This window comes from Zootoca vivipara, chromosome 3, assembly GCF_965207765.1.
Source record: "Zootoca vivipara chromosome 3, rZooViv2.hap1.1, whole genome shotgun sequence".
In the NCBI taxonomy this organism is placed as follows: Eukaryota; Metazoa; Chordata; class Lepidosauria; order Squamata; family Lacertidae; genus Zootoca; species Zootoca vivipara.
The window spans coordinates 113,688,535-113,714,563 of NC_142586.1; the positions used below are offsets into that span (position 1 = coordinate 113,688,535).

The 26,029-nt window shown below is 51.2% G+C and overlaps 1 protein-coding gene across 1 annotated transcript; it reads right to left on the minus strand.

Annotated features, from left to right (window-relative positions):
- Window positions 1-26,029, minus strand: LOC148686452 (uncharacterized). Its single transcript, XM_088667066.1, has 3 exons — window positions 25,928-26,029; window positions 1,518-2,337; window positions 1-287 (listed from the first exon to the last, which is right to left on the minus strand). Exons 1-3 carry the CDS (start codon window positions 26,027-26,029, stop codon window positions 157-159), a joined length of 1,053 nt encoding a protein of 350 aa, XP_088523192.1. The 3' UTR covers window positions 1-156.

Consider the following 26,029-nt stretch of genomic DNA (forward strand, 5'->3'; position numbering starts at 1 on the left):
TATTATTTATTTATTTTAAGATGCTAAGAACACAGTTACAGATTTGTACCATATTTGTTGTGTTTACCAAGTCCCGTTGGCATTCACTTTTCTGACTTAGACCGCCATTGCACGGCTTAATTTCAACACTGCCATGTTGACTGTTGTGAATTTGTGCTACTTGTCAGGTCCCCAACGGGAGCAACATTTCCTGCCAGGACCACACTGGATCTGAATCTGTAGAGTATTCCTGCATTTTGCTCTTTTTGGTCGACAGACACCTCCCAGGATTCGACAATGCAGGGCCCCTGAAGGAAAGAGACACATAACTCTGTCATGATTGGGAACTTATCCTGGGAGGAGGACAAGGACGAGGAGGAAGAAGAAGAACCGGATGCACAAATATTAGATGTGGGACACCTGGTTTACTAGCAGTACATGTGAAAAGGATCTAGGGGTGTTGGTGGACCACAAGCTTAACATTAGTAAACAGTGTGATGCAGCAGCAGCAGCAGCAAAAAAAGAGAAGCTAATGCTGTTCTAGGCTGTATCAACAGAAGTATAGTGCCCAGATCAAAGGAAGTAATAATAATGCTGTATTCTGCCTTGGTCAGACCACACCGGTAATACCATGTCAATGCCGGGCACCACAATTTAAGAAGGATGTTGACAAGCTGGAATGTATGCAGAGGAGAGTAACCAAGATGATCAAAGGTCTGGAAACCAAGCCTTATGAGGAGCAGTTGAAGGAGCTACATATGTTTAACCTGGAAAATAGGGGACTGAAAGGAGATATGATAACCACCTTCAAATATGTTAAGGGCTGTCACATGGAAGAAGGAGTGTTTGTTTTCTCCTGCGCTGGGAGGGGGGGAATGATTAAAACCAATGGCTTCAAGTTAAAAGGAAGGAGATTCCAACTAAACATCAGGAAAAACTTGCTTGGAGGTTTTCAAACAGAGTTTGAATGGCCATCTGTCATGGATGCTGGGATTCCTGCATTGCAGGAGGTTGAACGAGATGACCCGTGGGGGTCCCTTCCAACTCTGCAATTCTATGATTTTATGATAAGCTATACTGCATGGAGCTGGAATGTCTTATAATACTTGAACAATGGTGATTTTTTTTAAACAAACACACACACACACACACACACACACACACACACACACACACAAATGAAGTGAGGAAAAGGGAATATTGGAACACCTTATTTGCATAAAGATGGTGGCATATCCAACCCCTGGCATCTCCTAGGGAAGATTGGGAAAGATTGCAGTCTGTTCACAGGCCAAAAAGGATCAAAGAAAATTGCCCATGCCCATTGAAAACTTCATTGCAGGATTTGAAATTGATGTTTGATCCAAAGGGCCAAAATTAGCCCTGAAGAAGTGTGCATGCACAAAAAAGCTCATACCAATGACGAACTTAGTTGACCTCTAAGGTGCTGCTGGAAGGAATTTTTATTATTATTATTTTGTTTCGACTATGTCAGACCAACAGGGCTACCTACATATAAAGGGAAATTAGATACCCACCTCTGAGGCCAGAAAAGAGCTTCCTTAGGATACGGAAAGGAAATAGATGATCAAGGAGATCGTCATCGGTTTCCTCCTCAGAATCAGGATCACCTTCCGAAGGAAAATCAATTTCATCAAATGAGTCTTCAGAAGAGGTGCCTTTGTGCCCAGGGACTTTCTGCTCCTGCTGGGAAGGTGCAGATATGGTGCCCTTCTGCTGAAAGATCAGACCCGGTTCTTGAGAAGGTAATGCTGTGTGTCTCTCTGCAGGAACATGCTCCTCCTGGGAAGGTGCAGATGAGGTGGCCTTCTCCACAGGGACTTGTTGCTCCTGCTGGGAAGGTGCAGATGAGGTGGCCTTCTGCTCGGGGACTTGTTGCTCCTGATCGGAAGGTGCAGATGAGGTGGCCTTCTGCTCAGGGACTTGTTGCTCCTGCTGGGAAGGTGCAGATGAGGGGACCTTCTGCTCGGGGACTTGTTGCTCCTGCTGGGATGGTGCAGATGAGGTGGCCTTCTGGTCAGGGACTTGTTGCTCCTGTTGGGAAGGTGCAGATGAGGTGGCCTTCTGCTCAGGGACTTGTTGCTCCTGATCGGAAGGTGCAGATGAGGTGGCCTTCTGCTCAGGGACTTGTTGCTCCTGCTGGGAAGGTGCAGATGAGGGGACCTTCTGCTCGGGGACTTGTTGCTCTTGCTGGGAAGGTGCAGGTGAGGTGGCCTTCTGCTCAGGGACCTGTTGCTCCTGCTGGGAAGGTGCAGATGACGTGGCCTTTTGCTCAGGTACTTTCTCCTGTTGGGAAGGTGCAGATGAGGTGGCCTTCTGTTCAGGGACTTGTTGCTCCTGTTGGGAAGGTGCAGATGAGGTGGCCTTCTGCTCAGGGACTTGTTGCTCCTTCTGGGAAGTTGCAGATGAGGTGGCCTTCTGCTCGGGGACTTGTTGCTCCTGCTGGGAAGGTGCAGATGAGGTGACCTTCTGCTCAGGGACTTGTTGCTCCTGCTGGGAAGGTGCAGGTGAGGTGGCCTTCTGCTCGGGGACTTGTTGCTCCTGCTGGGAAGGTGCAGATGAGGTGGTCTTCTGCTCAGGGACTTGTTGCTCCTGTTAGGAAGGTGCAGATGAGGTGGCCTTCTGTTCAGGGACTTGTTGCTCCTGTTGGGAAGGTGCAGATGAGGTGGCCTTCTGCTCGGGGACTTGTTGTTCCTGCTGGGAAGGTGCAGGTGAGGTGGCCTTCTGCTCAGGGACTTGTTGCTCCTGCTGGGAAGGTGCAGATGAGGTGGCCTTCTGCTCAGGGACTTGTTCCTCCTGTTGGGAAGATGCAGATGAGGTGGCCTTCTGCTCGGGGACTTGTTGTTCCTGATCGGAAGGTGCAGATGAGGTGGCCTTCTGCTCAGGGACTTGTTGTTCCTGCTGCGAAGGAGCAGATGAGGTGGCCTTCTGCTCAGGGACTTGTTGCTCCTGCTGGGAAGGTGCAGACGAGGGGTCCTTCTGATCAGGGACTTGTTGCTCCTGTTCGGAAGGTGCAGATGAGGTGGCCTTCTGCTCAGGGACTTGTTGCTCCTGCTGGGAAGGTGCAGATGAGGTGGCCTTCTGCTCAGGGACTTGTTGCTCCTCTTGGGTAGGTGCAGATGAGGTGGCCTTCTGCTCAGGGACTTGTTGCTCCTGCTGGGAAGGTGCAGATGAGGGGGCCTTCTGGTCAGGGACTTGTTGCTCCTGTTGGGAAGGTGCAGATGAGGGGGCCTTCTGGTCAGGGACTTGTTGCTCCTGTTGGGAAGGTGCAGATGAGGTGGCCTTCTGCTCAGGGACTTGTTGCTCCTGCTGGGAAGGTGCAGATGAGGTGGCCTTCTGCTCAGGGACTTGTTGCTCCTGCTGGGAAGGTGCAGATGAGGTGGCCTTCTGCTCAGGGACTTGTTGTTCCTGCTGCGAAGGTGTAGATGAGGTGGCCTTCTGCTCAGAGACTTGTTGCTCCTGTTGGGAAGGTGCAGATGCGGTGGCCTTCTGCTCAGGGACTTGTTGCTCCTGCTGGGAAGGTGCAGATGACGTGGCCTTCTGCTCCGGGACTTCTTGCTCCTTCTGGGAAGGTGCAGATGAGGTGGCCTTCTGCTCAGGGACTTGTTGCTCCTGTTGGGAAGGTGCAGATGACGTAGCCTTCTGCTCAGGGACTTGTTGCTCCTGCTGGGAAGGTGCAGATGAGGTGGCCTTCTGCTCAGGGTCTTGTTGCTCCTGTTGGGAAGGTGCAGATGAGGTGGCCTTCTGCTCAGGGACTTGTTTCTCCTGTTCGGAAGGTGCAGATGATGTGGCCTTCTGCTCAGGGACCTGTTGCTCCTGCTGGGAAGGTGCAGATGAGGTGGCCTTCTGCTCAGGGACTTGTTGCTCCTGTTGGGAAGGTGCAGATGAGGTGGCCTTCTGCTCAGGGACTTGTTGCTCCTGCTGGGAAGGTGCAGATGACGTGGCCGTCTGCTCAGGGACTTGTTGCTCCTGCTGGGAAGGTGCAGATGAGGTGGCATTTTGCTCGAGGACTTGTTGCTCCTGTTCGGAAGGTGCAGATGCGGTGGCCTTCTGCTCAGGGACTTGTTGCTCCTGCTGGGAAGGTGCAGATGAGGTGGCCTTCTGCTCAGGGACTTGTTGCTCCTGCTGGGAAGGTGCAGATGAGGGGGCCTTCTGGTCAGGGACTTGTTGCTCCTGTTGGGAAGGTGCAGATGAGGTGGCCTTCTGCTCAGGGACTTGTTGCTCCTGCTGGGAAGGTGCAGATGAGGTGGCCTTTTGCTCGAGGACTTGTTGCTCCTGTTCGGAAGGTGCAGATGAGGTGGCCTTCTGCTCAGGGACTTGTTGCTCCTGCTGGGAATGTGCAGATGAGGTGGCCTTTTGCTCGAGGACTTGTTGCTCCTGTTCGGAAGGTGCAGATGCGGTGGCCTTCTGCTCAGGGACTTGTTGCTCCTGCTGGGAAGGTGCAGATGAGGTGGCCTTCTGCTCAGGGACTTGTTGCTCCTGCTGGGAAGGTGCAGATGAGGGGGCCTTCTGGTCAGGGACTTGTTGCTCCTGTTGGGAAGGTGCAGATGAGGTGGCAATCTGCTCAGGGACTTGTTGCTCCTGCTGGGAAGGTGCAGATGAGGTGGCCTTTTGCTCGAGGACTTGTTGCTCCTGTTCGGAAGGTGCAGATGAGGTGGCCTTCTGCTCAGGGACTTGTTGCTCCTGTTGGGAAGGTGCAGATGAGGTGGCCTTCTGCTCAGGGACTTGTTGCTCCTGTTGGGAAGGTGCAGACGAGGTGGCCTTCTGCTCAGGGACTTGTTGCTCCTGCTGAGAAGGTGCAGACGAGGGGGCCTTCTGGTCAGGGACTTGTTGCTCCTGTTCGGAAGGTGCAGATGAGGTGGCCTTCTGCTCAGGGACTTGTTGCTCCTGCTGGGAAGGTGCAGATGAGGTGGCCTTCTGCTCAGGGACTTGTTGCTCCTGTTGGGAAGGTGCAGATGAGGGGGACTTCTGGTCAGGGACTTGTTGCTCCTGTTGGGAAGGTGCAGACGAGGTGGCCTTCTGCTCAGGGACTTGTTGCTCCTGCTGAGAAGGTGCAGACGAGGGGGCCTTCTGGTCAGGGACTTGTTGCTCCTGCTGGGAAGGTGCAGACGAGGGGGCCTTCTGGTCAGGGACTTGTTGCTCCTGCTGGGAAGGTGCAGACGAGGGGGCCTTCTGCTCAGGGACTTGTTGCTCCTGCTGAGAAGGTGCAGATGAGGTGGCCTTCTGGTCAGGGACTTGTTGCTCCTGCTGGGAAGGTGCAGACGAGGGGGCCTTCTGCTCAGGGACTTGTTGCTCCTGCTGAGAAGGTGCAGATGAGGTGGCCTTCTGCTCAGGGACTTGTTGCTCCTGTTGGGATGGTGCAGATGAGGTGGCCTTCTGGTCAGGGACTTGTTGCTCCTGTTGGGAAGGTGCAGATGAGGTGGCCTTCTGCTCAGGGACTTGTTGCTCCTGATCGGAAGGTGCAGATGAGGTGGCCTTCTGCTCAGGGACTTGTTGCTCCTGCTGGGAAGGTGCAGATGAGGGGACCTTCTGCTCGGGGACTTGTTGCTCTTGCTGGGAAGGTGCAGGTGAGGTGGCCTTCTGCTCAGGGACCTGTTGCTCCTGCTGGGAAGGTGCAGATGACGTGGCCTTTTGCTCAGGTACTTTCTCCTGTTGGGAAGGTGCAGATGAGGTGGCCTTCTGTTCAGGGACTTGTTGCTCCTGTTGGGAAGGTGCAGATGAGGTGGCCTTCTGCTCAGGGACTTGTTGCTCCTTCTGGGAAGTTGCAGATGAGGTGGCCTTCTGCTCGGGGACTTGTTGCTCCTGCTGGGAAGGTGCAGATGAGGTGACCTTCTGCTCAGGGACTTGTTGCTCCTGCTGGGAAGGTGCAGGTGAGGAGGCCTTCTGCTCGGGGACTTGTTGCTCCTGCTGGGAAGGTGCAGATGAGGTGGTCTTCTGCTCAGGGACTTGTTGCTCCTGTTGGGAAGGTGCAGATGAGGTGGCCTTCTGTTCAGGGACTTGTTGCTCCTGTTGGGAAGGTGCAGCTGAGGTGGCCTTCTGCTCAGGGACTTGTTGTTCCTGCTGGGAAGGTGCAGGTGAGGTGGCCTTCTGCTCAGGGACTTGTTGCTCCTGCTGGGAAGGTGCAGATGAGGTGGCCTTCTGCTCAGGGACTTGTTCCTCCTGTTGGGAAGATGCAGATGAGGTGGCCTTCTGCTCGGGGACTTGTTGTTCCTGATCGGAAGGTGCAGATGAGGTGGCCTTCTGCTCAGGGACTTGTTGTTCCTGCTGCGAAGGAGCAGATGAGGTGGCCTTCTGCTCAGGGACTTGTTGCTCCTGCTGGGAAGGTGCAGACGAGGGGTCCTTCTGATCAGGGACTTGTTGCTCCTGTTCGGAAGGTGCAGATGAGGTGGCCTTCTGCTCAGGGACTTGTTGCTCCTGCTGGGAAGGTGCAGATGAGGTGGCCTTCTGCTCAGGGACTTGTTGCTCCTCTTGAGTGGGTGCAGATGAGGTGGCCTTCTGATCAGGGACTTGTTGCTCCTGCTGGGAAGGTGCAGATGAGGGGGCCTTCTGGTCAGGGACTTGTTGCTCCTGTTGGGAAGGTGCAGATGAGGGGGCCTTCTGGTCAGGGACTTGTTGCTCCTGCTGGGAAGGTGCAGATGAGGGGGCCTTCTGCTCAGGGACTTGTTTCTCCTCTTGGGTAGGTGCAGATGAGGTGGCCTTCTGATCAGGGACTTGTTGCTCCTGCTGGGAAGGTGCAGATGAGGGGGCCTTCTGCTCAGGGACTTGTTGCTCCTCTTGGGTAGGTGCAGATGAGGTGGCCTTCTGGTCAGGGACTTGTTGCTCCTGCTGGGAAGGTGCAGATGAGGGGGCCTTCTGCTCAGGGACTTGTTGCTCCTGCTGGGAAGGTGCAGATGAGGGGGCCTTCTGCTCAGGGACTTGTTGCTCCTGCTGGGAAGGTGCAGATGAGGTGGCCTTCTGGTCAGGGACTTGTTGCTCCTGCTGGGAAGGTGCAGATGAGGTGGCCTTCTGCTCTGAGACTTGTCCCTCCTGCTGGGAAGGTGCAGATGAGGGGGCCTTCTGCTCAGGGACTTGTTGCTCCTGCTGGGAAGGTGCAGATGAGGGGGCCTTCTGGTCAGGGACTTGTTGCTCCTGTTGGGAAGGTGCAGATGAGGTGGCCTTCTGCTCAGGGACTTGTTGCTCCTGCTGGGAAGGTGCAGATGAGGTGGCCTCCTGCTCAGGGACTTGTTGTTCCTGCTGCGAAGGTGTAGATAAGGTGGCCTTCTGCTCAGGGACTTGTTGCTCCTGTTGGGAAGGTGCAGATGAGGTGGCCTTCTGCTCAGGGACTTGTTGCTCCTGCTGGGAAGGTGCAGATGACGTGGCCTTCTGCTCCGGGACTTCTTGCTCCTTCTGGGAAGGTGCAGATGAGGTGGCCTTCTGCTCAGGGACTTGTTGCTCCTGTTGGGAAGGTGCAGATGAGGTAGCCTTCTGCTCAGGGACTTGTTGCTCCTGTTGGGAAGGTGCAGATGAGGTAGCCTTCTGCTCAGGAACTTGTTGCTCCAGCTGGGAAGGTGCAGATGAAGTGGCCTTCTGCTCAGGGACTTGTTGCTCCTGTTGGGAAGGTGCAGATGAGGTGGCCTTCTGCTCAGGGACTTGTTGCTCCTGATCGGAAGGTGCAGATGAGGTGGCCTTCTGCTCAGGGACTTGTTGTTCCTGCTGCGAAGGTGTAGATGAGGTGGCATCCTGCTCAGGGACTTGTTGCTCCTGTTGGGAAGGTGCAGATGAGGTGGCCTTCTGCTCAGGGACTTGTTGCTCCTGATCAGAAGGTGCAGATGAGGTGGCCTTCTGCTCAGGGACTTGTTGTTCCTGCTGCGAAGGTGCAGATGAGGTGGCCTTCTCCTCAGGGACTTGTTGCTCCTGCTGGGAAGGTGCAGATGAGGTGGCCTTCTGCTCAGGGACTTGTTGCTCCTGCTGAGAAGGTGCAGACGAGGGGGCCTTCTGCTCAGGGACTTGTTGCTCCTGTTCGGAAGGTGCAGATGAGGTGGCCTTCTGCTCAGGGACTTGTTGCTCCTGCTGGGAAGGTGCAGATGAGGTGGCCTTCTGCTCAGGGACTTGTTGCTCCTGCTGAGAAGGTGCAGACGAGGGGGCCTTCTGGTCAGGGACTTGTTGCTCCTGCTGGGAAGGTGCAGACGAGGGGGCCTTCTGGTCAGGGACTTGTTGCTCCTGCTGGGAAGGTGCAGACGAGGGGGCCTTCTGCTCAGGGACTTGTTGCTCCTGCTGAGAAGGTGCAGATGAGGTGGCCTTCTGGTCAGGGACTTGTTGCTCCTGCTGGGAAGGTGCAGACGAGGGGGCCTTCTGCTCAGGGACTTGTTGCTCCTGCTGAGAAGGTGCAGATGAGGTGGCCTTCTGCTCAGGGACTTGTTGCTCCTGTTGGGAAGGTGCAGATGAGGGGGACTTCTGGTCATGGACTTGTTGCTCCTGTTGGGAAGGTGCAGATGAGGTGGCCTTCTGCTCGGGGACTTGTTGCTCCTGCTGGGAAGGTGCAGATGAGGGGGCCTTCTGGTCAGGGACTTGTTGTTCCTGCTGCGAAGGAGCAGATGAGGGGTCCTTCTGCTCAGGGACTTGTTGCTCCTGTTGGGAAGGTGCAGATGAGGTGGCCTTCTGCTCAGGGACTTGTTGCTCCTGTTGGGAAGGTGCAGATGAGGGGGACTTCTGCTCAGGGACTTGTTGCTCCTGTTGGGAAGGTGCAGATGAGGTGGCCTTCTGCTCAGGGACTTGTTGCTCCTGCTGGGAAGGTGCAGATGAGGTGGCCTTCTGCTCGGGGACTTCTTGCTCCTGTTGGAAAGGTGCAGATGAGGTGGCCTTCTGCTCAGGGACTTGTTGCTCCTGCTGGGAAGGTGCAGATGACGTGGCCTTCTGCTCCGGGACTTCTTGCTCCTTCTGGGAAGGTGCAGATGAGGTGGCCTTCTGCTCAGGGACTTGTTGCTCCTGTTGGGAAGGTGCAGATGAGGTAGCCTTCTGCTCAGGGACTTGTTGCTCCTGCTGGGAAGGTGCAGATGAGGTGGCCTTCTGCTCAGGGACTTGTTGCTCCTGCTGGGAAGGTGCAGATGAGGTGGCCTTCTGCTCAGGGACTTGTTGCTCCTGTTGGGAAGGTGCAGATGAGGTGGCCTTCTGCTCAGGGACTTGTTGCTCCTGTTCGGAAGGTGCAGATGATGTGGCCTTCTGCTCAGGGACCTGTTGCTCCTGCTGGGAAGGTGCAGATGAGGTGGCCTTCTGCTCGGGGACTTGTTGCTCCTGTTGGGAAGGTGCAGATGTGGTGGCCTTCTGCTCAGGGACTTGTTGATCCTGTTGGGAAGGTGCAGATGAGGTGGCCTTCTGCTCAGGGACTTGTTGCTCCTGCTGGGAAGTTGGAGATGAGGGGGCCTTCTGGTCAGGGACTTGTTGCTCCTGTTGGGAAGGTGCAGATGAGGTGGCCTTCTGCTCAGGGACTTGTTGCTCCTGCTGGGAAGGTGCAGATGAGGTGGCCTTTTGCTCGAGGACTTGTTGCTCCTGTTCGGAAGGTGCAGATGAGGTGGCCTTCTGCTCAGGGACTTGTTGCTCCTGCTGGGAAGGTGCAGATGAGGTGGCCTTCTGCTCAGGGACTTGTTGCTCCTGCTGGGAAGGTGCAGATGAGGGGGCCTTCTGGTCAGGTACTTGTTGCTCCTGTTGGGAAGGTGCAGATAAGGTGGCCTTCTGCGCAGGGACTTGTTGCTCCTGCTGGGAAGGTGCAGATGAGGTGGCCTTTTGCTCGAGGACTTGTTGCTCCTGTTCGGAAGGTGCAGATGAGGTGGCCTTCTGCTCAGGGACTTGTTGCTCCTGCTGGGAAGGTGCAGATGAGGTGGCCTTCTGCTCAGGGACTTGTTGCTCCTGTTGGGAAGGTGCAGATGAGGGGGACTTCTGGTCAGGGACTTGTTGCTCCTGTTGGGAAGGTGCAGACGAGGTGGCCTTCTGCTCAGGGACTTGTTGCTCCTGCTGAGAAGGTGCAGACGAGGGGGCCTTCTGGTCAGGGACTTGTTGCTCCTGCTGGGAAGGTGCAGACGAGGGGGCCTTCTGGTCAGGGACTTGTTGCTCCTGCTGGGAAGGTGCAGACGAGGGGGCCTTCTGCTCAGGGACTTGTTGCTCCTGCTGAGAAGGTGCAGATGAGGTGGCCTTCTGGTCAGGGACTTGTTGCTCCTGCTGGGAAGGTGCAGACGAGGGGGCCTTCTGCTCAGGGACTTGTTGCTCCTGCTGAGAAGGTGCAGATGAGGTGGCCTTCTGCTCAGGGACTTGTTGCTCCTGTTGGGAAGGTGCAGATGAGGGGGACTTCTGGTCAGGGACTTGTTGCTCCTGTTGGGAAGGTGCAGATGAGGTGGCCTTCTGCTCGGGGACTTGTTGCTCCTGCTGGGAAGGTGCAGATGAGGGGGCCTTCTGGTCAGGGACTTGTTGTTCCTGCTGCGAAGGAGCAGATGAGGTGGCCTTCTGCTCAGGGACTTGTTGCTCCTGCTGGGAAGGTGCAGACGAGGGGTCCTTCTGCTCAGGGACTTGTTGCTCCTGTTGGGAAGGTGCAGATGAGGTGGCCTTCTGCTCAGGGACTTGTTGCTCCTGTTGGGAAGGTGCAGATGAGGGGGACTTCTGGTCAGGGACTTGTTGCTCCTGTTGGGAAGGTGCAGATGAGGGGGACTTCTGGTCAGGGACTTGTTGCTCCTGTTGGGAAGGTGCAGATGAGGTGGCCTTCTGCTCGGGGACTTGTTGCTCCTGCTGGGAAGGTGCAGATGAGGGGGCCTTCTGGTCAGGGACTTGTTGTTCCTGCTGCGAAGGAGCAGATGAGGTGGCCTTCTGCTCAGGGACTTGTTGCTCCTGCTGGGAAGGTGCAGACGAGGGGTCCTTCTGCTCAGGGACTTGTTGCTCCTGTTGGGAAGGTGCAGATGAGGTGGCCTTCTGCTCAGGGACTTGTTGCTCCTGTTGGGAAGGTGCAGATGAGGGGGACTTCTGGTCAGGGACTTGTTGCTCCTGTTGGGAAGGTGCAGATGAGGTGGCCTTCTGCTCAGGGACTTGTTGCTCCTGCTGGGAAGGTGCAGATGAGGTGGCCTTCTGCTCGGGGACTTGTTGCTCCTGCTGGGAAGGTGCAGATGAGGGGGCCTTCTGGTCAGGGACTTGTTGTTCCTGCTGTGAAGGAGCAGATGAGGTGGCCTTCTGCTCAGGGACTTGTTGCTCCTGCTGGGAAGGTGCAGACGAGGGGTCCTTCTGCTCGGGGACTTGTTTCTCCTGTTCGGAAGGTGCAGATGAGGTGGCCTTCTGCGCGGGGACTTGTTGCTCCTGCTGGGAAGGTGCAGATGAGGTGGCCTTCTGCTCAGGGACTTGTTGTTCCTGCTGCGAAGGTGTAGATGAGGTGGCCTTCTGCTCAGGGACTTGTTGCTCCTGTTGGAAAGGTGCAGATGAGGTGGCCTTCTGCTCAGGGACTTGTTGCTCCTGCTGGGAAGGTGCAGATGACGTGGCCTTCTGCTCCGGGACTTCTTGCTCCTTCTGGGAAGGTGCAGATGAGGTGGCCTTCTGCTCAGGGACTTGTTGCTCCTGTTGGGAAGGTGCAGATGAGGTAGCCTTCTGCTCAGGGACTTGTTGCTCCTGCTGGGAAGGTGCAGATGAGGTGGCCTTCTGCTCAGGGTCTTGTTGCTCCTGTTGGGAAGGTGCAGATGAGGTGGCCTTCTGCTCAGGGACTTGTTGCTCCTGTTCGGAAGGTGCAGATGATGTGGCCTTCTGCTCAGGGACCTGTTGCTCCTGCTGGGAAGGTGCAGATGAGGTGGCCTTCTGCTCAGGGACTTGTTGCTCCTGTTGGGAAGGTGCAGATGAGGTGGCCTTCTGCTCAGGGACTTGTTGCTCCTGTTGGGAAGGTGCAGATGAGGTGGCCTTCTGCTCAGGGACTTGTTGCTCCTGCTGGGAAGGTGCAGATGAGGTGGCCTTTTGCTCGGGGACTTGTTGCTCCTGTTCGGAAGGTGCAGATGAGGTGGCCTTCTGCTCAGGGACTTGTTGCTCCTGCTGGGAAGGTGCAGGTGAGGTGGCCTTTTGCTCGGGGACTTGTTGCTCCTGTTCGGAAGGTGCAGATGAGGTGGCCTTCTGCTCAGGGACTTGTTGCTCCTGCTGGGAAGGTGCAGGTGAGGTGGCCTTTTGCTCGAGGACTTGTTGCTCCTGTTCGGAAGGTGCAGATGAGGTGGCCTTCTGCTCGGGGACTTGTTGCTCCTGCTGGGAAGTTGCAGATGAGGTGGCCTTCTGCTCAGGGACTTGTTGCTCCTGCTGGGAAGGTGCAGATAAGGTGGCCTTCTGCTCGGGGACTTGTTGCTCCTGCTGGGAAGGTGCAGATGAGGTGGCCTTCTGCTCAGGAACTTGTTGCTCCTGCTGGGAAGGTGCAGATGAGGTGGCCTTCTGCTCGGGGACTTGTTGCTCCTGCTGGGAAGGTGCAGACGAGGGGGCCTTCTGCTCAGGGACTTGTTGCTCCTGTTGGGAAGGTGCAGATGAGGTGGCCTTCTGCTCGGGGACTTGTTGCTCCTGCTGAGAAGGTGCAGATGAGGTGGCCTTCTGCTCGGGGACTTGTTGCTCCTGCTGAGAAGGTGCAAACGAGGGGGCCTTCTGCTCGGGGACTTGTTGCTCCTGCTGGGAAGGTGCAGATGAGGTGGCCTTCTGCTCAGGGACTTGTTGCTCCTGTTGGGAAGGTGCAGATGAGGTGGCCTTCTGCTCAGGGACTTGTTGCTCCTGCTGGGAAGGTGCAGATGAGGTGGCCTTCTGCTCGGGGACTTGTTGCTCCTGCTGGGAAGGTGCAGATGAGGGGGCCTTCTGGTCAGGGACTTGTTGTTCCTGCTGTGAAGGAGCAGATGAGGTGGCCTTCTGCTCAGGGACTTGTTGCTCCTGCTGGGAAGGTGCAGACGAGGGGTCCTTCTGCTCGGGGACTTGTTTCTCCTGTTCGGAAGGTGCAGATGAGGTGGCCTTCTGCGCGGGGACTTGTTGCTCCTCCTGGGAAGGTGCAGATGAGGTGGCCTTCTGCTCAGGGACTTGTTGTTCCTGCTGCGAAGGTGTAGATGAGGTGGCCTTCTGCTCAGGGACTTGTTGCTCCTGTTGGAAAGGTGCAGATGAGGTGGCCTTCTGCTCAGGGACTTGTTGCTCCTGCTGGGAAGGTGCAGATGACGTGGCCTTCTGCTCCGGGACTTCTTGCTCCTTCTGGGAAGGTGCAGATGAGGTGGCCTTCTGCTCAGGGACTTGTTGCTCCTGTTGGGAAGGTGCAGATGAGGTAGCCTTCTGCTCAGGGACTTGTTGCTCCTGCTGGGAAGGTGCAGATGAGGTGGCCTTCTGCTCAGGGTCTTGTTGCTCCTGTTGGGAAGGTGCAGATGAGGTGGCCTTCTGCTCAGGGACTTGTTGCTCCTGTTCGGAAGGTGCAGATGATGTGGCCTTCTGCTCAGGGACCTGTTGCTCCTGCTGGGAAGGTGCAGATGAGGCGGCCTTCTGCTCAGGGACTTGTTGCTCCTGTTGGGAAGGTGCAGATGAGGTGGCCTTCTGCTCAGGGACTTGTTGCTCCTGTTGGGAAGGTGCAGATGAGGTGGCCTTCTGCTCAGGGACTTGTTGCTCCTGCTGGGAAGGTGCAGATGAGGTGGCCTTTTGCTCGGGGACTTGTTGCTCCTGTTCGGAAGGTGCAGATGAGGTGGCCTTCTGCTCAGGGACTTGTTGCTCCTGCTGGGAAGGTGCAGGTGAGGTGGCCTTTTGCTCGGGGACTTGTTGCTCCTGTTCGGAAGGTGCAGATGAGGTGGCCTTCTGCTCAGGGACTTGTTGCTCCTGCTGGGAAGGTGCAGGTGAGGTGGCCTTTTGCTCGAGGACTTGTTGCTCCTGTTCGGAAGGTGCAGATGAGGTGGCCTTCTGCTCGGGGACTTGTTGCTCCTGCTGGGAAGGTGCAGATGAGGTGGCCTTCTGCTCAGGGACTTGTTGCTCCTGCTGGGAAGGTGCAGATAAGGTGGCCTTCTGCTCGGGGACTTGTTGCTCCTGCTGGGAAGGTGCAGATGAGGTGGTCTTCTGCTCAGGAACTTGTTGCTCCTGCTGGGAAGGTGCAGATGAGGTGGCCTTCTGCTCGGGGACTTGTTGCTCCTGCTGAGAAGGTGCAGATGAGGTGGCCTTCTGCTCGGGGACTTGTTGCTCCTGCTGAGAAGGTGCAAACGAGGGGGCCTTCTGCTCGGGGACTTGTTGCTCCTGCTGGGAAGGTTCAGATGAGGTGGCCTTCTGCTCAGGGACTTGTTGCTCCTGTTGGGAAGGTGCAGATGAGGTGGCCTTCTGCTCAGGGACTTGTTGCTCCTGCTGGGAAGGTGCAGATGATGTGGTCTTTTGCTCAGGGACTTTCTCCTGTTGGGACGGTGCAGATGAGGTGGCCTTCTGCTCAGGGACTTGTCCCTCCTGCTGGGAAGGTGCAGATGAGGGGGCCTTCTGCTCGGGGACTTGTTGCTCCTGATCGGAAGGTGCAGATGAGGTGGCCTTCTGCTCGGGGACTTGTTGCTCCTGTTGGGAAGGTGCAGATGAGGTGGCCTTCTGCTCGGGGACTTGTTGCTCCTGCTGGGAAGGTGCGGATGAGGTGGCCTTCTGCTCGGGGACTTGTTGCTCCTGCTGGGAAGGTGCAGATGAGGTGGCCTTTTGCTCAGGGACTTTCTCCTTTTGGGAAGGTGCAGGTGAGGTGGCCTTCTGCTCAGGGACTTGTTGCTCCTGCTTGGAAGGTGCAGATGAGGTGGCCTTCTGCTCAGGGACTTGTTGCTCCTGCTGGGAAGGTGCAGATGAGGTGGCCTTCTGCTCAGGGACTTGTTGCTCCTGCTGGGAAGGTGCAGATGACGTGGCCTTTTGCTCAGGGACTTTCTCCTGTTGGGAAGGTGCAGATGAGGTGGCCTTCTGCTCAGGGACTTGTTGCTCCTGTTGGGAAGGTGCAGATGAGGTGGCCTTCTGCTCAGGGACTTGTTGCTCCGGTTGGGAAGGTGCAGATGAAGTGGCCTTCTGCTCTGAGACTTGTCCCTCCTGCTGGGAAGGTGCAGATGAGGTGGCCTTCTGCTCGGGGACTTGTTGCTCCTGATCGGAAGGTGCAGATGAGGGGGCCTTCTGCTCGGGGACTTGTTGCTCCTGTTCGGAAGGTGCAGATGAGGTGGCCTTCTGCTCGGGGACTTGTTGTTCCTGCTGGGAAGGTGCAGATGAGGTGACCTTCTGCTCGGGGACTTGTTGCTCCTGCTGGGAAGGTGCAGATGAGGTGGCCTTCTGCTCAGGGACTTGTTGTTCCTGCTGGGAAGGTGCAGATGAGGGGGCCTTCTGCTCGGGGACTTGTTGCTCCTGTTCGGAAGGTGCAGATGAGGTGGCCTTCTGCTCGGGGACTTGTTGCTCCTGTTGGGAAGGTGCAGATGAGGTGGCCTTCTGCTCAGGGACTTGTTGCTCCTGTTGGGAAGGTGCAGATGAGGTGGCCTTCTACTCTGAGACTTGTCCCTCCTGCTGGGAAGGTGCAGATGAAGTGGCCTTCTGCTCAGGGACTTGTTGCTCCTGCTGGGAATGTGCAGATGAGGTGACCTTCTGCTCGGGGACTTGTTGCTCCTGCTGGGAAGGTGCAGATGAGGTGGCCTTCTGCTCGGGGACTTGTTGTTCCTGCTGGGAAGGTGCAGATGAGGGGGCCTTCTGCTCGGGGACTTGTTGCTCCTGTTCGGAAGGTGCAGATGAGGTGGCCTTCTGCTCGGGGACTTGTTGTTCCTGCTGGGAAGGTGCAGATAAGGTGGCCTTCTGCTCGGGGACTTGTTGCTCCTGCTGGGAAGGTGCAGATGAGGTGGTCTTCTGCTCAGGAACTTGTTGCTCCTGCTGGGAAGGTGCAGATGAGGTGGCCTTCTGCTCGGGGACTTGTTGCTCCTGCTGAGAAGGTACAGATGAGGTGGCCTTCTGCTCGGGGACTTGTTGCTCCTGCTGAGAAGGTGCAAACGAGGGGGCCTTCTGCTCGGGGACTTGTTGCTCCTGCTGGGAAGGTTCAGATGAGGTGGCCTTCTGCTCAGGGACCTGTTGCTCCTGTTGGGAAGGTGCAGATGAGGTGGCCTTCTGCTCAGGGACTTGTTGCTCCTGCTGGGAAGGTGCAGATGATGTGGTCTTTTGCTCAGGGACTTTCTCCTGTTGGGACGGTGCAGATGAGGTGGCCTTCTGCTCAGGGACTTGTCCCTCCTGTTGGGAAGGTGCAGATGAGGGGGCCTTCTGCTCGGGGACTTGTTGCTCCTGATCGGAAGGTGCAGATGAGGTGGCCTTCTGATCAGGGACTTGTTCCTGCTGGAGAGGTGCAGATGAGGTGGCCTTCTGCTCAGGGACTTGTTGCTCCTGTTGGGAAGGTGCAGATGAGGTGGCCTTCTGCTCGGGGACTTGTTGTTCCTGCTGGGAAGGCGCAGATGAGGTTGCCTTCTGCTCAGGGACTTGTTGCTCCTGCTGGGGAGGTGCAGATGACGTGGCCTTCTGCTCGGGGACTTCTTTCTCCTGCTGGGAAGGTGCAGATGAGGAGACCTTCTGCTCAGGGACTTGTTGCTCCTGTTGGGAAGGTGCAGATGAATTGGCCTTCTGCTCAGGGACTTGTTGCTCCTGTTGGGAAGGTGCAGATGAGGTGGCCTTCTGATCAGGGACTTGTTCCTGCTGGAGAGGTGCAGATGAGGTGGCCTTCTGTTCAGGGACTTTTTGTTCCTGTTGGCAAAGTGCTGATGAGGTGGCCTTCTGCTCATGGACTTGTTGCTCCTGTTGGGAAGGTGCAAATGAGGTGGCCCCCTGATCAGGGACTTGCTCCTGCTGGAGAGCTGCAGATGAAGTGGCCTTCTGCTCAGGGCCTTGCCCCTGCTGGATATGTGCACATGAGGTTGCATTCTGCTCATGCACCTCTTCCTTTTCTTGAGGAGGAAATGCCATTTCAATCTTTCTTAGCACTTGCTGTTCTTGTAATGGAAGATTCATACTCACTGAAAATAAATTATGAAATTTCTTATATAGGCTTTTCGTGTTGATTTCATGTTGTTGTGGTTATCCACTGCTTGACATGACTTCTTTAGAAGACAGAGAGCCATAGATTCTTATATCCTAGTCATAGAGCATTGGCACCATTCATTCTCTACTTCCTTCTCCTATTTTCCAGATTCTCTCCCATTCTACATTGGTCATTCTAGTGGTCACCCCTCTCCTCTTAGGCACCCCCCAATGTGGTAACGTTCATTATCTCTATTTTCTGTTTTAAGGGGTACCAAGTAGATTAGCAGCTGAGCTTCCTGAGTTACTCTTGACACATCTGACATTACTTTTATGTGATTCTGATCAGGACATTTTGCTGGTCAGTGCAATTCCATTTTTTTGCTTCTGCTAATGGGAGTATTCAGGATTTTGAAGTGTTTGTTCCCCATTCCTAGGGTAGCACAGTGTTCCTCAAAGGGGTATCTTCCCAGGGGATTATTATTATTATTATTATTATTATTCATACCCTGCCCTTCTGACTGGGTTTCCCCTGCCACTCTGAGCTGCTTCCAACAAAATATTAAAATATAATGGTCTATTAAACATTTAAAGCTTCCCTAAACAGGGCTTCCTTCAGATGTCTTCTAAAAGTCTGATAGTTTTTCTCTTTGATGTGGGAGGGCATTCCACAGGGTGGGAGCCACTACCGAGAAGGCCCTCTGCCTGGTACCCTGTAACTCGGCTTCTCACAGTGAGGGAACTGCCAGAAGGCCCTCGGCACTGGACCTCATTGTCCGGGCAGAATGATGGGTGTGGAGATGCTCCTTCAGGTATACAGGACCAAGGCTGTTTAGGGCTTTAAAGGTCAGCACCAACACTTTGTCTCCTTCCTTATTATATGATGGAAAAATAGCAGAAGGTGCAAAGAAAACATTAGAATAATTCTTTAGATTAAACAATTAAAAAGACACAGATGAGAGAATAATATGGGACACCAGTAAGGTGGTCATTAGAGGTTATTTTATAAAACAAAATGCCATTCAGAAAAAGGAAAGGGAGAAAGAAAAAAATAAATTAATAGAAGAGCTAAAAAGAAAAGAAAAAGAATTGATTAAGAATCCGGAAAACAAGAATTTAAAAAATGAGGTCAAGCTATTAAAATCAGAATACCAGATAAAAATAGAGCAGGAAATGGATTGGAAATTAAGAATCTGGAAAAGGAATAATTTTGAATTCACAAATAAACCTGGTAAATACTTGGCTTGGCAATTAAAGAAAAATAATAATGAGAAAAATGATAAATAGAATAAAAGTAGGAGAAAGAATTATAGATAATCCCCAAATAATAATGAAAAAATTTGTAAATTATTATGAAGAGCTATATGAGAAAAAAGAGGAAATTGGGCAGTATTTAGAAGAATATGGATTGGCAGTTAATATAAGAGAAAAGGTTAAGGAATTAGACACTCCCATAACATTGCAAGAAATTAAGGATGTAATGAGAAAAACAAAATCCAGGAAATCTCCGGACCAGACGGACTGCCTTTGGAATACTATAAGAAATTTGAGGAGGAATTGATAAGCCATCTGCAGGAAATTATGAATAAAATATTGCAAAAAGGAAACATTCCGGACTCCTGGAAGGAGGCGTATATTACCCTGCTGCCGAAAGTGGATGTAGATTTAGAACAAATGACTAATTATAGGCCAATATCCCTTTTAAATGCTGACTATAAAATCTTCGTGGGAGTGATAGAAAATAGAATGAAACAAATACCAAAAGAAATAATTCATCCCAACGAAGCTGTTTTTTTACCAGGAAGACAAATATCGAATAATACAAGGAATATAATTGATATAATAGAACATCTAGAATTCAAATCTGATTAAAAAGCAGCCCTTTTGTTGTTGGATGCAGAGAAGGCCTTCGACAATGTGTCGTGGCTCTTTATGAAAATGCAATTAGAGAAAATGGGAATAGGAGGAAGGTTAGGAAAAGCGATAGAAGCCATATATGAACAACAAAGAGCGAGGTTAATAATAAACGGGAATCTGACGGAAAGCTTCCAAATAACGAAAGGGACAAGGCAGGGATGCCCGCTTTCACCGCTACTCTTCATCACGGTATTGGAAATTTTATTAGAAAACATCAGAAAAGAACCCAAACTAAAAGGAATATCAATTGGGAAAAGATCTTATAAAGTAAGGGCGTTTGCAGACGACCTAATAATAACTACACAAGATCCGAAAGAGAATATACCGGTGGCACTGGAAATAATCCAAAAATATGGTAAAGTGGCAGGGCTGAAAATAAACTATAAAAAAACCACACTAATAACAAAAAATCTGATTGCAGGGGGGGGGAGAACTTCAAGAACTAACGGGGATTCAGGTCAAAAAGAAGTCAAAATATCTAGGGTTGTGGATTACTAATAAAAGTATCAACTTATATGAAGACAATTACGTTAAAACATGGAGGGAAATTAAAAAATATATGGAAATATGGGGAAAAAATTGTACCTCTCTTTCTGGGGGAGAATCTCGGTGGTCAAGATGAACATTCTCCCGAAAATGATGTATTTATTTCAAACCATTCCGATATTGGGGGGAATGAAATGCTTTAAGGAATGGAAGAAAGACCTAGCGAAATTTATATGGAATGGGAAAAGACCGAGAATTAAAAAACAATTACTAACAGATAGGAAAGAGAGAGGAGGTTTTGGGTTACCTGATTTAGAACTCTACCATTCTGCTGCAGGGTTGCTTTGGATAAAAGACTGGATAACATTAAAAAAACCCAGATGTATTGGATTTGGAGGATTTTGAGAATTGGCATAGGTGGCATTCCTATTTAATATATGGGAAAGTTAAAGCCCACAAAGGGTTTTTAAATCATTTAGTAAGAAAATCATTATACAATATCTGGTTTAAATTTAAAGGAATACTGGAACCAAAGATCCCATTATGGACATCACCGGCAGAAGCAACGGCAGTTAAAAAATTAAACATGGAAAGGAATTGGGTCACATATAGGACAATTGTGGTAGGGAGAAAAGAGGAATTAAAATTGAAAAAATACGAAGAAATTAAAGAGTATATATCAGACTGGTTCCAGTATCTCCAAATAAGGCAAAGATTTATTGAGGACAAAAAAAAATAGGAATATCAGAGGAAACATCAAAATTTGAAAAAGCAATAACACAAAATAAAGGGAAATACATCTCACAATTGTATGATATATTATTAGAATGGGAGCTGAAGGAGGAGCAAACAAAATCAACGATGGTGAGATGGGCACAAGACCTGGGACACAATCTTAATGGAACAATGGGAAAGACTCTGGCAAGTAGACATAAAATTTACGGCCTGTTATAACTTGAAAGAGAATATCTTTAAAATGATGTACAGGTGGCATGTAACACCTGAAAAAATGGCCAAAATGTATAAAAACAGATCACCCACATGTTGGAAGTGTGAGAAAGAAAATGGTTCGTATCTGCACATGTGGTGGTCGTGTAAAGAGGTCAGCGCTTTTTGGAATGACGTATATGAAGAGTTGAAGAAACTATTGAAGTGTAATTTCAAAAAAAAAAAAAAGCCAGAGATATTTCTATTGAGTTTACTGCCGAATGAAATAAGGAAACCCAAAAGAGTATTGCTTATGTATGGATTAGTGGCAGGAAGAATAACGATAGCAAGAAAGTGGAAAAATAAAATAGCACCCAATATAGCAGAATGGCAGATTCTAATGGTGGAATACATGCAATTAGCGAAAATGACAGGTAGAATAAGAGGCCAAATGAAGCAAGAAGTCAATAAGGAATGGGATGTATTTCAAGATTACATAAGAAAGAATAAGGTAAAAGAAACTCCACTGGCAGAATTAGACTGAACCTAGTACAAAAGAAATCTACATTACAAAGATTAATTATAGAGAAAAGAAGGAAAAAGAAAATGACATGTATACAACAAATTGTGCATAAAGATATAAAGGAAAGATAAATTACAGCAAGTTTAATTGGAAGTCATCTGAAAGTTAGAACTTGGATTATAAGTTAGTAAGGGATAATAAAATGTGCTTTGTATTGTAATTAGTGTTAATTTTATGTTGGTAAGTATGTTTTTTGTATGTTTGTATTTGTATTTGTGTGTTATAATTTTGTGTTTCTAAACAATAAAAATTTATTTTAAAAAAAATAAACTTCCCTAAACAGGGCTGCCTTCAGATGTCTTCTAAAAGTCTGATAGTTTTTCTCTTTGATGTGGGAGGGCATTCCACAGGGTGGGAGCCACTACCGAGAAGGCCCTCTGCCTGGTTCCCTGTAACTCGGCTTCTCACAGTGAGGGAACCGCCAGAAGGCCCTTGGCGCTGGACCTCATTGCCCGGGCAGAACGATGGGGGTGGAAATGTTCCTTCAGGTATACAAGACCGAGGCTGTTTAGGGCTTTAAAGGTCAGCACCAACACTTTGTCTCCTTCCTTGGAGGTTCTAAAGCAAAGGTTGGATGTTCATCTGTCATGGATGCTTTAGCTGAGATTCCTGCATTGCAGGGGGTTGGACTAGATGACCCTTGAAGCCCCTTCCAGCTTTATAATTCTGTGATTTTATTATTTACATAGTTAAGCCATGCATTTTTTTCACCACACTAGTTATTGTTATTGTTGTTGTTATTGTTATCTGTTATATTTGTATCCCACCTTTCCTCCAAGGAGCTCAAAGTGGCTTTCATAGTTCTCCCCATTTTATCCTCACAGCAATCCTGTGAGGTATGTTGGTCTAAGTGAGCTTCATGACTGAGTGGGGATTCGAGCTCTGATCTCCCAGGTCCTAGTCTGACACTCTAAGCCAAGGGTCAGCAAACTTTTTCAGCAGAGGGCCGGTCCACTGTCCCTCAGACCTTGTGGGGGGCCAGACCATATTTTGGGGAAAAAACTATGAACGAACTCCTATTCCCCACAAATAACCCAGAGATGCATTTTAAATAAAAGGACACATTCTACTCATGTAAAAACACCAGGCAGGCCCCACAAATAACCCAGAGATGCATTTTAAATAAAAGGACACATTCTACTCATGTAAAAACACCAGGCAGACCCCACAAATAACCCAGAGATGCATTTTAAATAAAAGGACACATTCTACTCATGTAAAAACACGCTGATTCCCGGACCGTCCACAGGCCGGATTTAGAAGACGATTGGGCCGCATCTGGCCCTTGGGCCTTTGTTTGGGGACCCCTGCTCTAACCACAACACCACACTGGTGTAACAGCCTTAAATTAGAAAAATTCCTTCAGTAGCACCTTAAAGACCAACTAAGTTTTTATTTAGGTATGAGTTTTCGTGTGCATGCACACTTCGTCACACGAAAGCTCATACCTAAATAAAAACTTAGTTGGTCTTTAAGGTGCTACTGAAGGAATTTTTTTATTTTGCTTCGACTCAGACCAACACGGCTACCTACCTGTAACTAGCCTTAAATTAGGATTTGACAGCATCTTGCCAAATATACAAATATATTTTAAAAGTTTCTTTCTTTATATATTTTTTATTTTAAAAAACAAGAGAGAGAGAGAGACAGAGAGAAATAGACAGACAGGGAGAGGGAATTGTATAACCAGTCTGTGATAGCTTCTTACCTGTGGCAGGTAGGACAAGAAGAACAAAGAGAAGAGGTAGCCTCATGGCTGAATGCTTCTCAAGAGACAGTCTCTCAAGCAGAAGGTGGGCTTAGCACACCCAGCTCAGTAAAGTGGGTTTAGTAAATCCAGCCGATTCCAACTATTTAAGAAGTTATAGGGACAGTGGAATGTTGAAAGGTGGGTCTGTGTTTCATAGTGGCGGGTTGTCATTTCTGATAAGCACCAGTTTTCACGCAGTTGAAGTGTTAGCTCTTTTCTCTGGATTTCACTGACGCAGGTAATTTAGCCAAACACTCCCGGTACGTCTCTTGTCTTGTCGCAGGAGTTGCTTGCCTGTGTTGCTCAGTCTTTCTTGGAGTCCCTTCCAGCTCTATGATTCTGTGATTTCAGTAAGGGATGCATTCAATCATCCCTACATTGGCAAAACACAGCAAAAAAACAAACAAACAAACAAAACCAACCCATCATGTGATTGTAAATTTGATCTGGAGGGCCAAAGGTTAACCACACCTGCTTTAAATAACCCTATCTTCAAATCTTTGATTTCATTACAAATTGCCATGGTCTGTATTCAATGCCCATAGCAGCAGACCCATTGAAACTAATGACCATTCATAACTTAGGTCTATTAATTTTCATCACTCCACTTTGGGTAAAAGTTGGTTGAATACAACCCAATGCTGTTTTGTGTTGGGGTCTTAATTCTCAATTATTCCAGCAAGGGATCAGTTGAGAATGCCAATGTTCCTCTAAGGTATCAGGCAGATGAATGTCCTCCATCTGCATTATCCTCCTTCTCTTGTGCATTGCTTGGGAGAAAATGCTAAAGGGGGTGTTATGCACGCAGAGAAAAAGAAACTGGAGCACCGTTGGATGGGCAGTAAAAAGGTAAAGGGACCCCGGACCGTTAGGTCCAGTCGTGGACGACTCTGGGGTTGTGACGCTCATCTTGGCCGGGGGAGCCAGCGTACAGCTTCCAGGTCATGTGGCCAGAATGACTAAGCCACTTCTGACAAACCAGAGCAGCGCAAGGAAATGCCGTTTACTTTCCTGCCGGAGCGGTACCTATTTATCTACTTGCACTTTGTGCTTTCAAACTGCTAGGTTGGCAGGAGCTGGGAGCTTGTGATCCTCCAGATGTTGTTGGACTACAGCTAGGGTTGCCAGACCTCCAGGTCTGACAGGAAGTCTCCAGGATTGGCTGGTTCCCTCCTCAAAGCAGGTGGAGGGCTTGACTCTCCAGGAGGATGAGAGTGCTTTTAAATATATACATGTGACCATGTGTGGTGTTTGCAAGCTTCAGCCTGTCAGGAGCTGGCTGCAAATTAAGGCATAGCCATCCTGTCCTGTTGTCCTCTGCTCCTCTCTCCCAATTAGCCTCTGTCTGCAGGGCCTGCCCTTGTGACATCACAAAGGCACCTCTCTCCCAATTAACCTCTGTCTCCAGACATCACAAGGGTACCCCAAAGTCTTAGGTTTGTGCTCTGAACTTTCAGGGTGTGGGGTGCTCCTGAACTAGCAACCCTAACTCAAATTCCCATCAACTCTGACCTTTGGTCATACTCATAGCTGCCAAGTTTTCCCTTTTCTCGCGAGGAAGCCTATTCAGCATAAGGGAAAATCCCTGTAAAAAAAGGGATAACTTGGCAGCTATGGTCATACTGTCTGCTGATGCTGCTTGGAGCTGAAGGTCAACAATATCTGGAAGGTCACAGAAAACCCTACACTAAAACCCCTCATTAAGTTGACTTTGGGCAAGCCACTTCTCTTAATGGAGGGCCAGCCCACCTCACAGGGTGGCTGTGAGGGTGCAATGTGATAATCCCATCCATGCAGCTGTGCACATCATGGAAGTAGAAGGTGCAGTAGTGCTCATCTGTTTTGGCTTGGGATTTGGAGAAAAAAGTCCTAAGGATGCTTTAAGAATTCAAATTGGGTGGATTCTGCAGGTGTCGCAGTGGATGTGCCGGACCATTGTCTTGCCTTGGTAATGGTCTGGATAAGACTGAGACACTGTTCCCAAATAATAATATTATAATAATTTATAATTTATACCCCACCCATCTGGCTGGGTTTCCCCAGCCACTCTGGGCGGCTTCCAACCGAATATTAAAACAGTACAGCATCAAACATTAAAAACTTCCCTAAACAGGGCTGCCTTCAGCTGTCTTCTAAAAGTAAAATAGTTGCTTATTGCCTTGACATCTGCTGGGAGGGAGTTCCACAGGGCGGGTGCTACTACTGAGAAGGCCCTCTGTCTGGTTCCCTGTAACCTCACTTCTCGCAATGAGGGAACCGCCAGAAGGCCCTCGGTGCTGGATCTCAGTGTCCGGGCTGAATGATGGGGGTGGAGACGCTCCTTCAGGTATACATGACCGAGGCTGTTTAGGGCTTTAAAGGTCAGTACCAACACTTTGAATTGTGCTTGGAAACGTACTGGGAGCCAGTGTAGATCTCTCAGGACTGGTGTTATGTGGTCCAGGCGGCCACTCCCAGTCACTAGTCTAGCTGCCGCATTCTGGATTAATTGCAGTTTCTGGGTCACCTTCAAAGGTAGCCCCACGTAGAGCACATTGCAGTAGTCCAAGCGGGAGATAACTAGAGCATGCACCACTCTGGCGAGACAGTCTGCGGGCAGGTAGGGACTCAGCCCGCGTACCAGATGGTGCTGATAAACAGCTGCCCTGGACACAGAATTGACCTGCACCTCCATGGACAGCTGTGAGTCCAGAATGACTCCCAGGCTGCACACCTGTTCCTTCAGGGGCACACTTACCCCATTCAGGACCAGGGAGTCCTCCTCACCTGCCCGCCTCCAGTCCCCCAAAAACAGTACTTCTGTCTTGTCAGGATTCAACCTCAATCCCTAGACTGGGTTGATGGGAGGTTGCCTGTTCTTGAAGGAGTTACACTTCCTCTGAAGAAGCAGGTGCATAGCTTGGGGTACTCCTAGATCATTTGCTATCTCTTGAGGTTCAGGTGGCCTCAGTGGCCCAGAGTGCCTTCCATCAGCTTTGGCTGGTGGCCCAGCTGTGCCCCTGCTTGGACAGAGATACCCCAACTACCATTTTCTATGCTCTGATAACCTCTGGGTTAGATTACTGCAGTGCATTATACACAGGGCTGTTTCTGAAGATGGTTCGGAAACTTCACCTGGTGCAGAATACAGCGGCCAGGGGCAAGAAAGTTCTGGCACATTACACCAATCCTGGTCTGACTGTACTGGCTGCCAGTTAGTTTCTAAGCCCGGTGCAAAGTGGTGTTTCAGACCTACAAAGCCTTCAATGGCTCAGGATTGCAATACCGCAAGGACCGCTTCTCCCCATGTGAACCTGCTTGGACTCTGTGATCATCATCTGAGGACCTTCTTCGTGGGCTTCCTCCATGAGAGGCCCAGCAACACGGGAACAGTCTTCACTGCAGTGGTTCCCCAT

What these genes read in the sequence shown, in the direction of transcription:
- LOC148686452 (XM_088667066.1), bottom strand. Translation starts at nt 26,029, where the DNA reads ATGGGGAACCACTGCAGTGAAGACTGTTCCCGTGTTGCTGGGCCTCTC. An exon ending in TGATCACAGAGTCCAAGCAG is followed by an intron (nt 2,338 to 25,927) that starts GTTCACATGGGG and finishes CCTTCCCAACAG; the next exon opens with GAGCAACAAGTCCCTGAACA. An exon ending in GCTCTTTTCTGGCCTCAGAG is followed by an intron (nt 288 to 1,517) that starts GTGGGTATCTAA and finishes TCTTTCCTTCAG; the next exon opens with GGGCCCTGCATTGTCGAATC.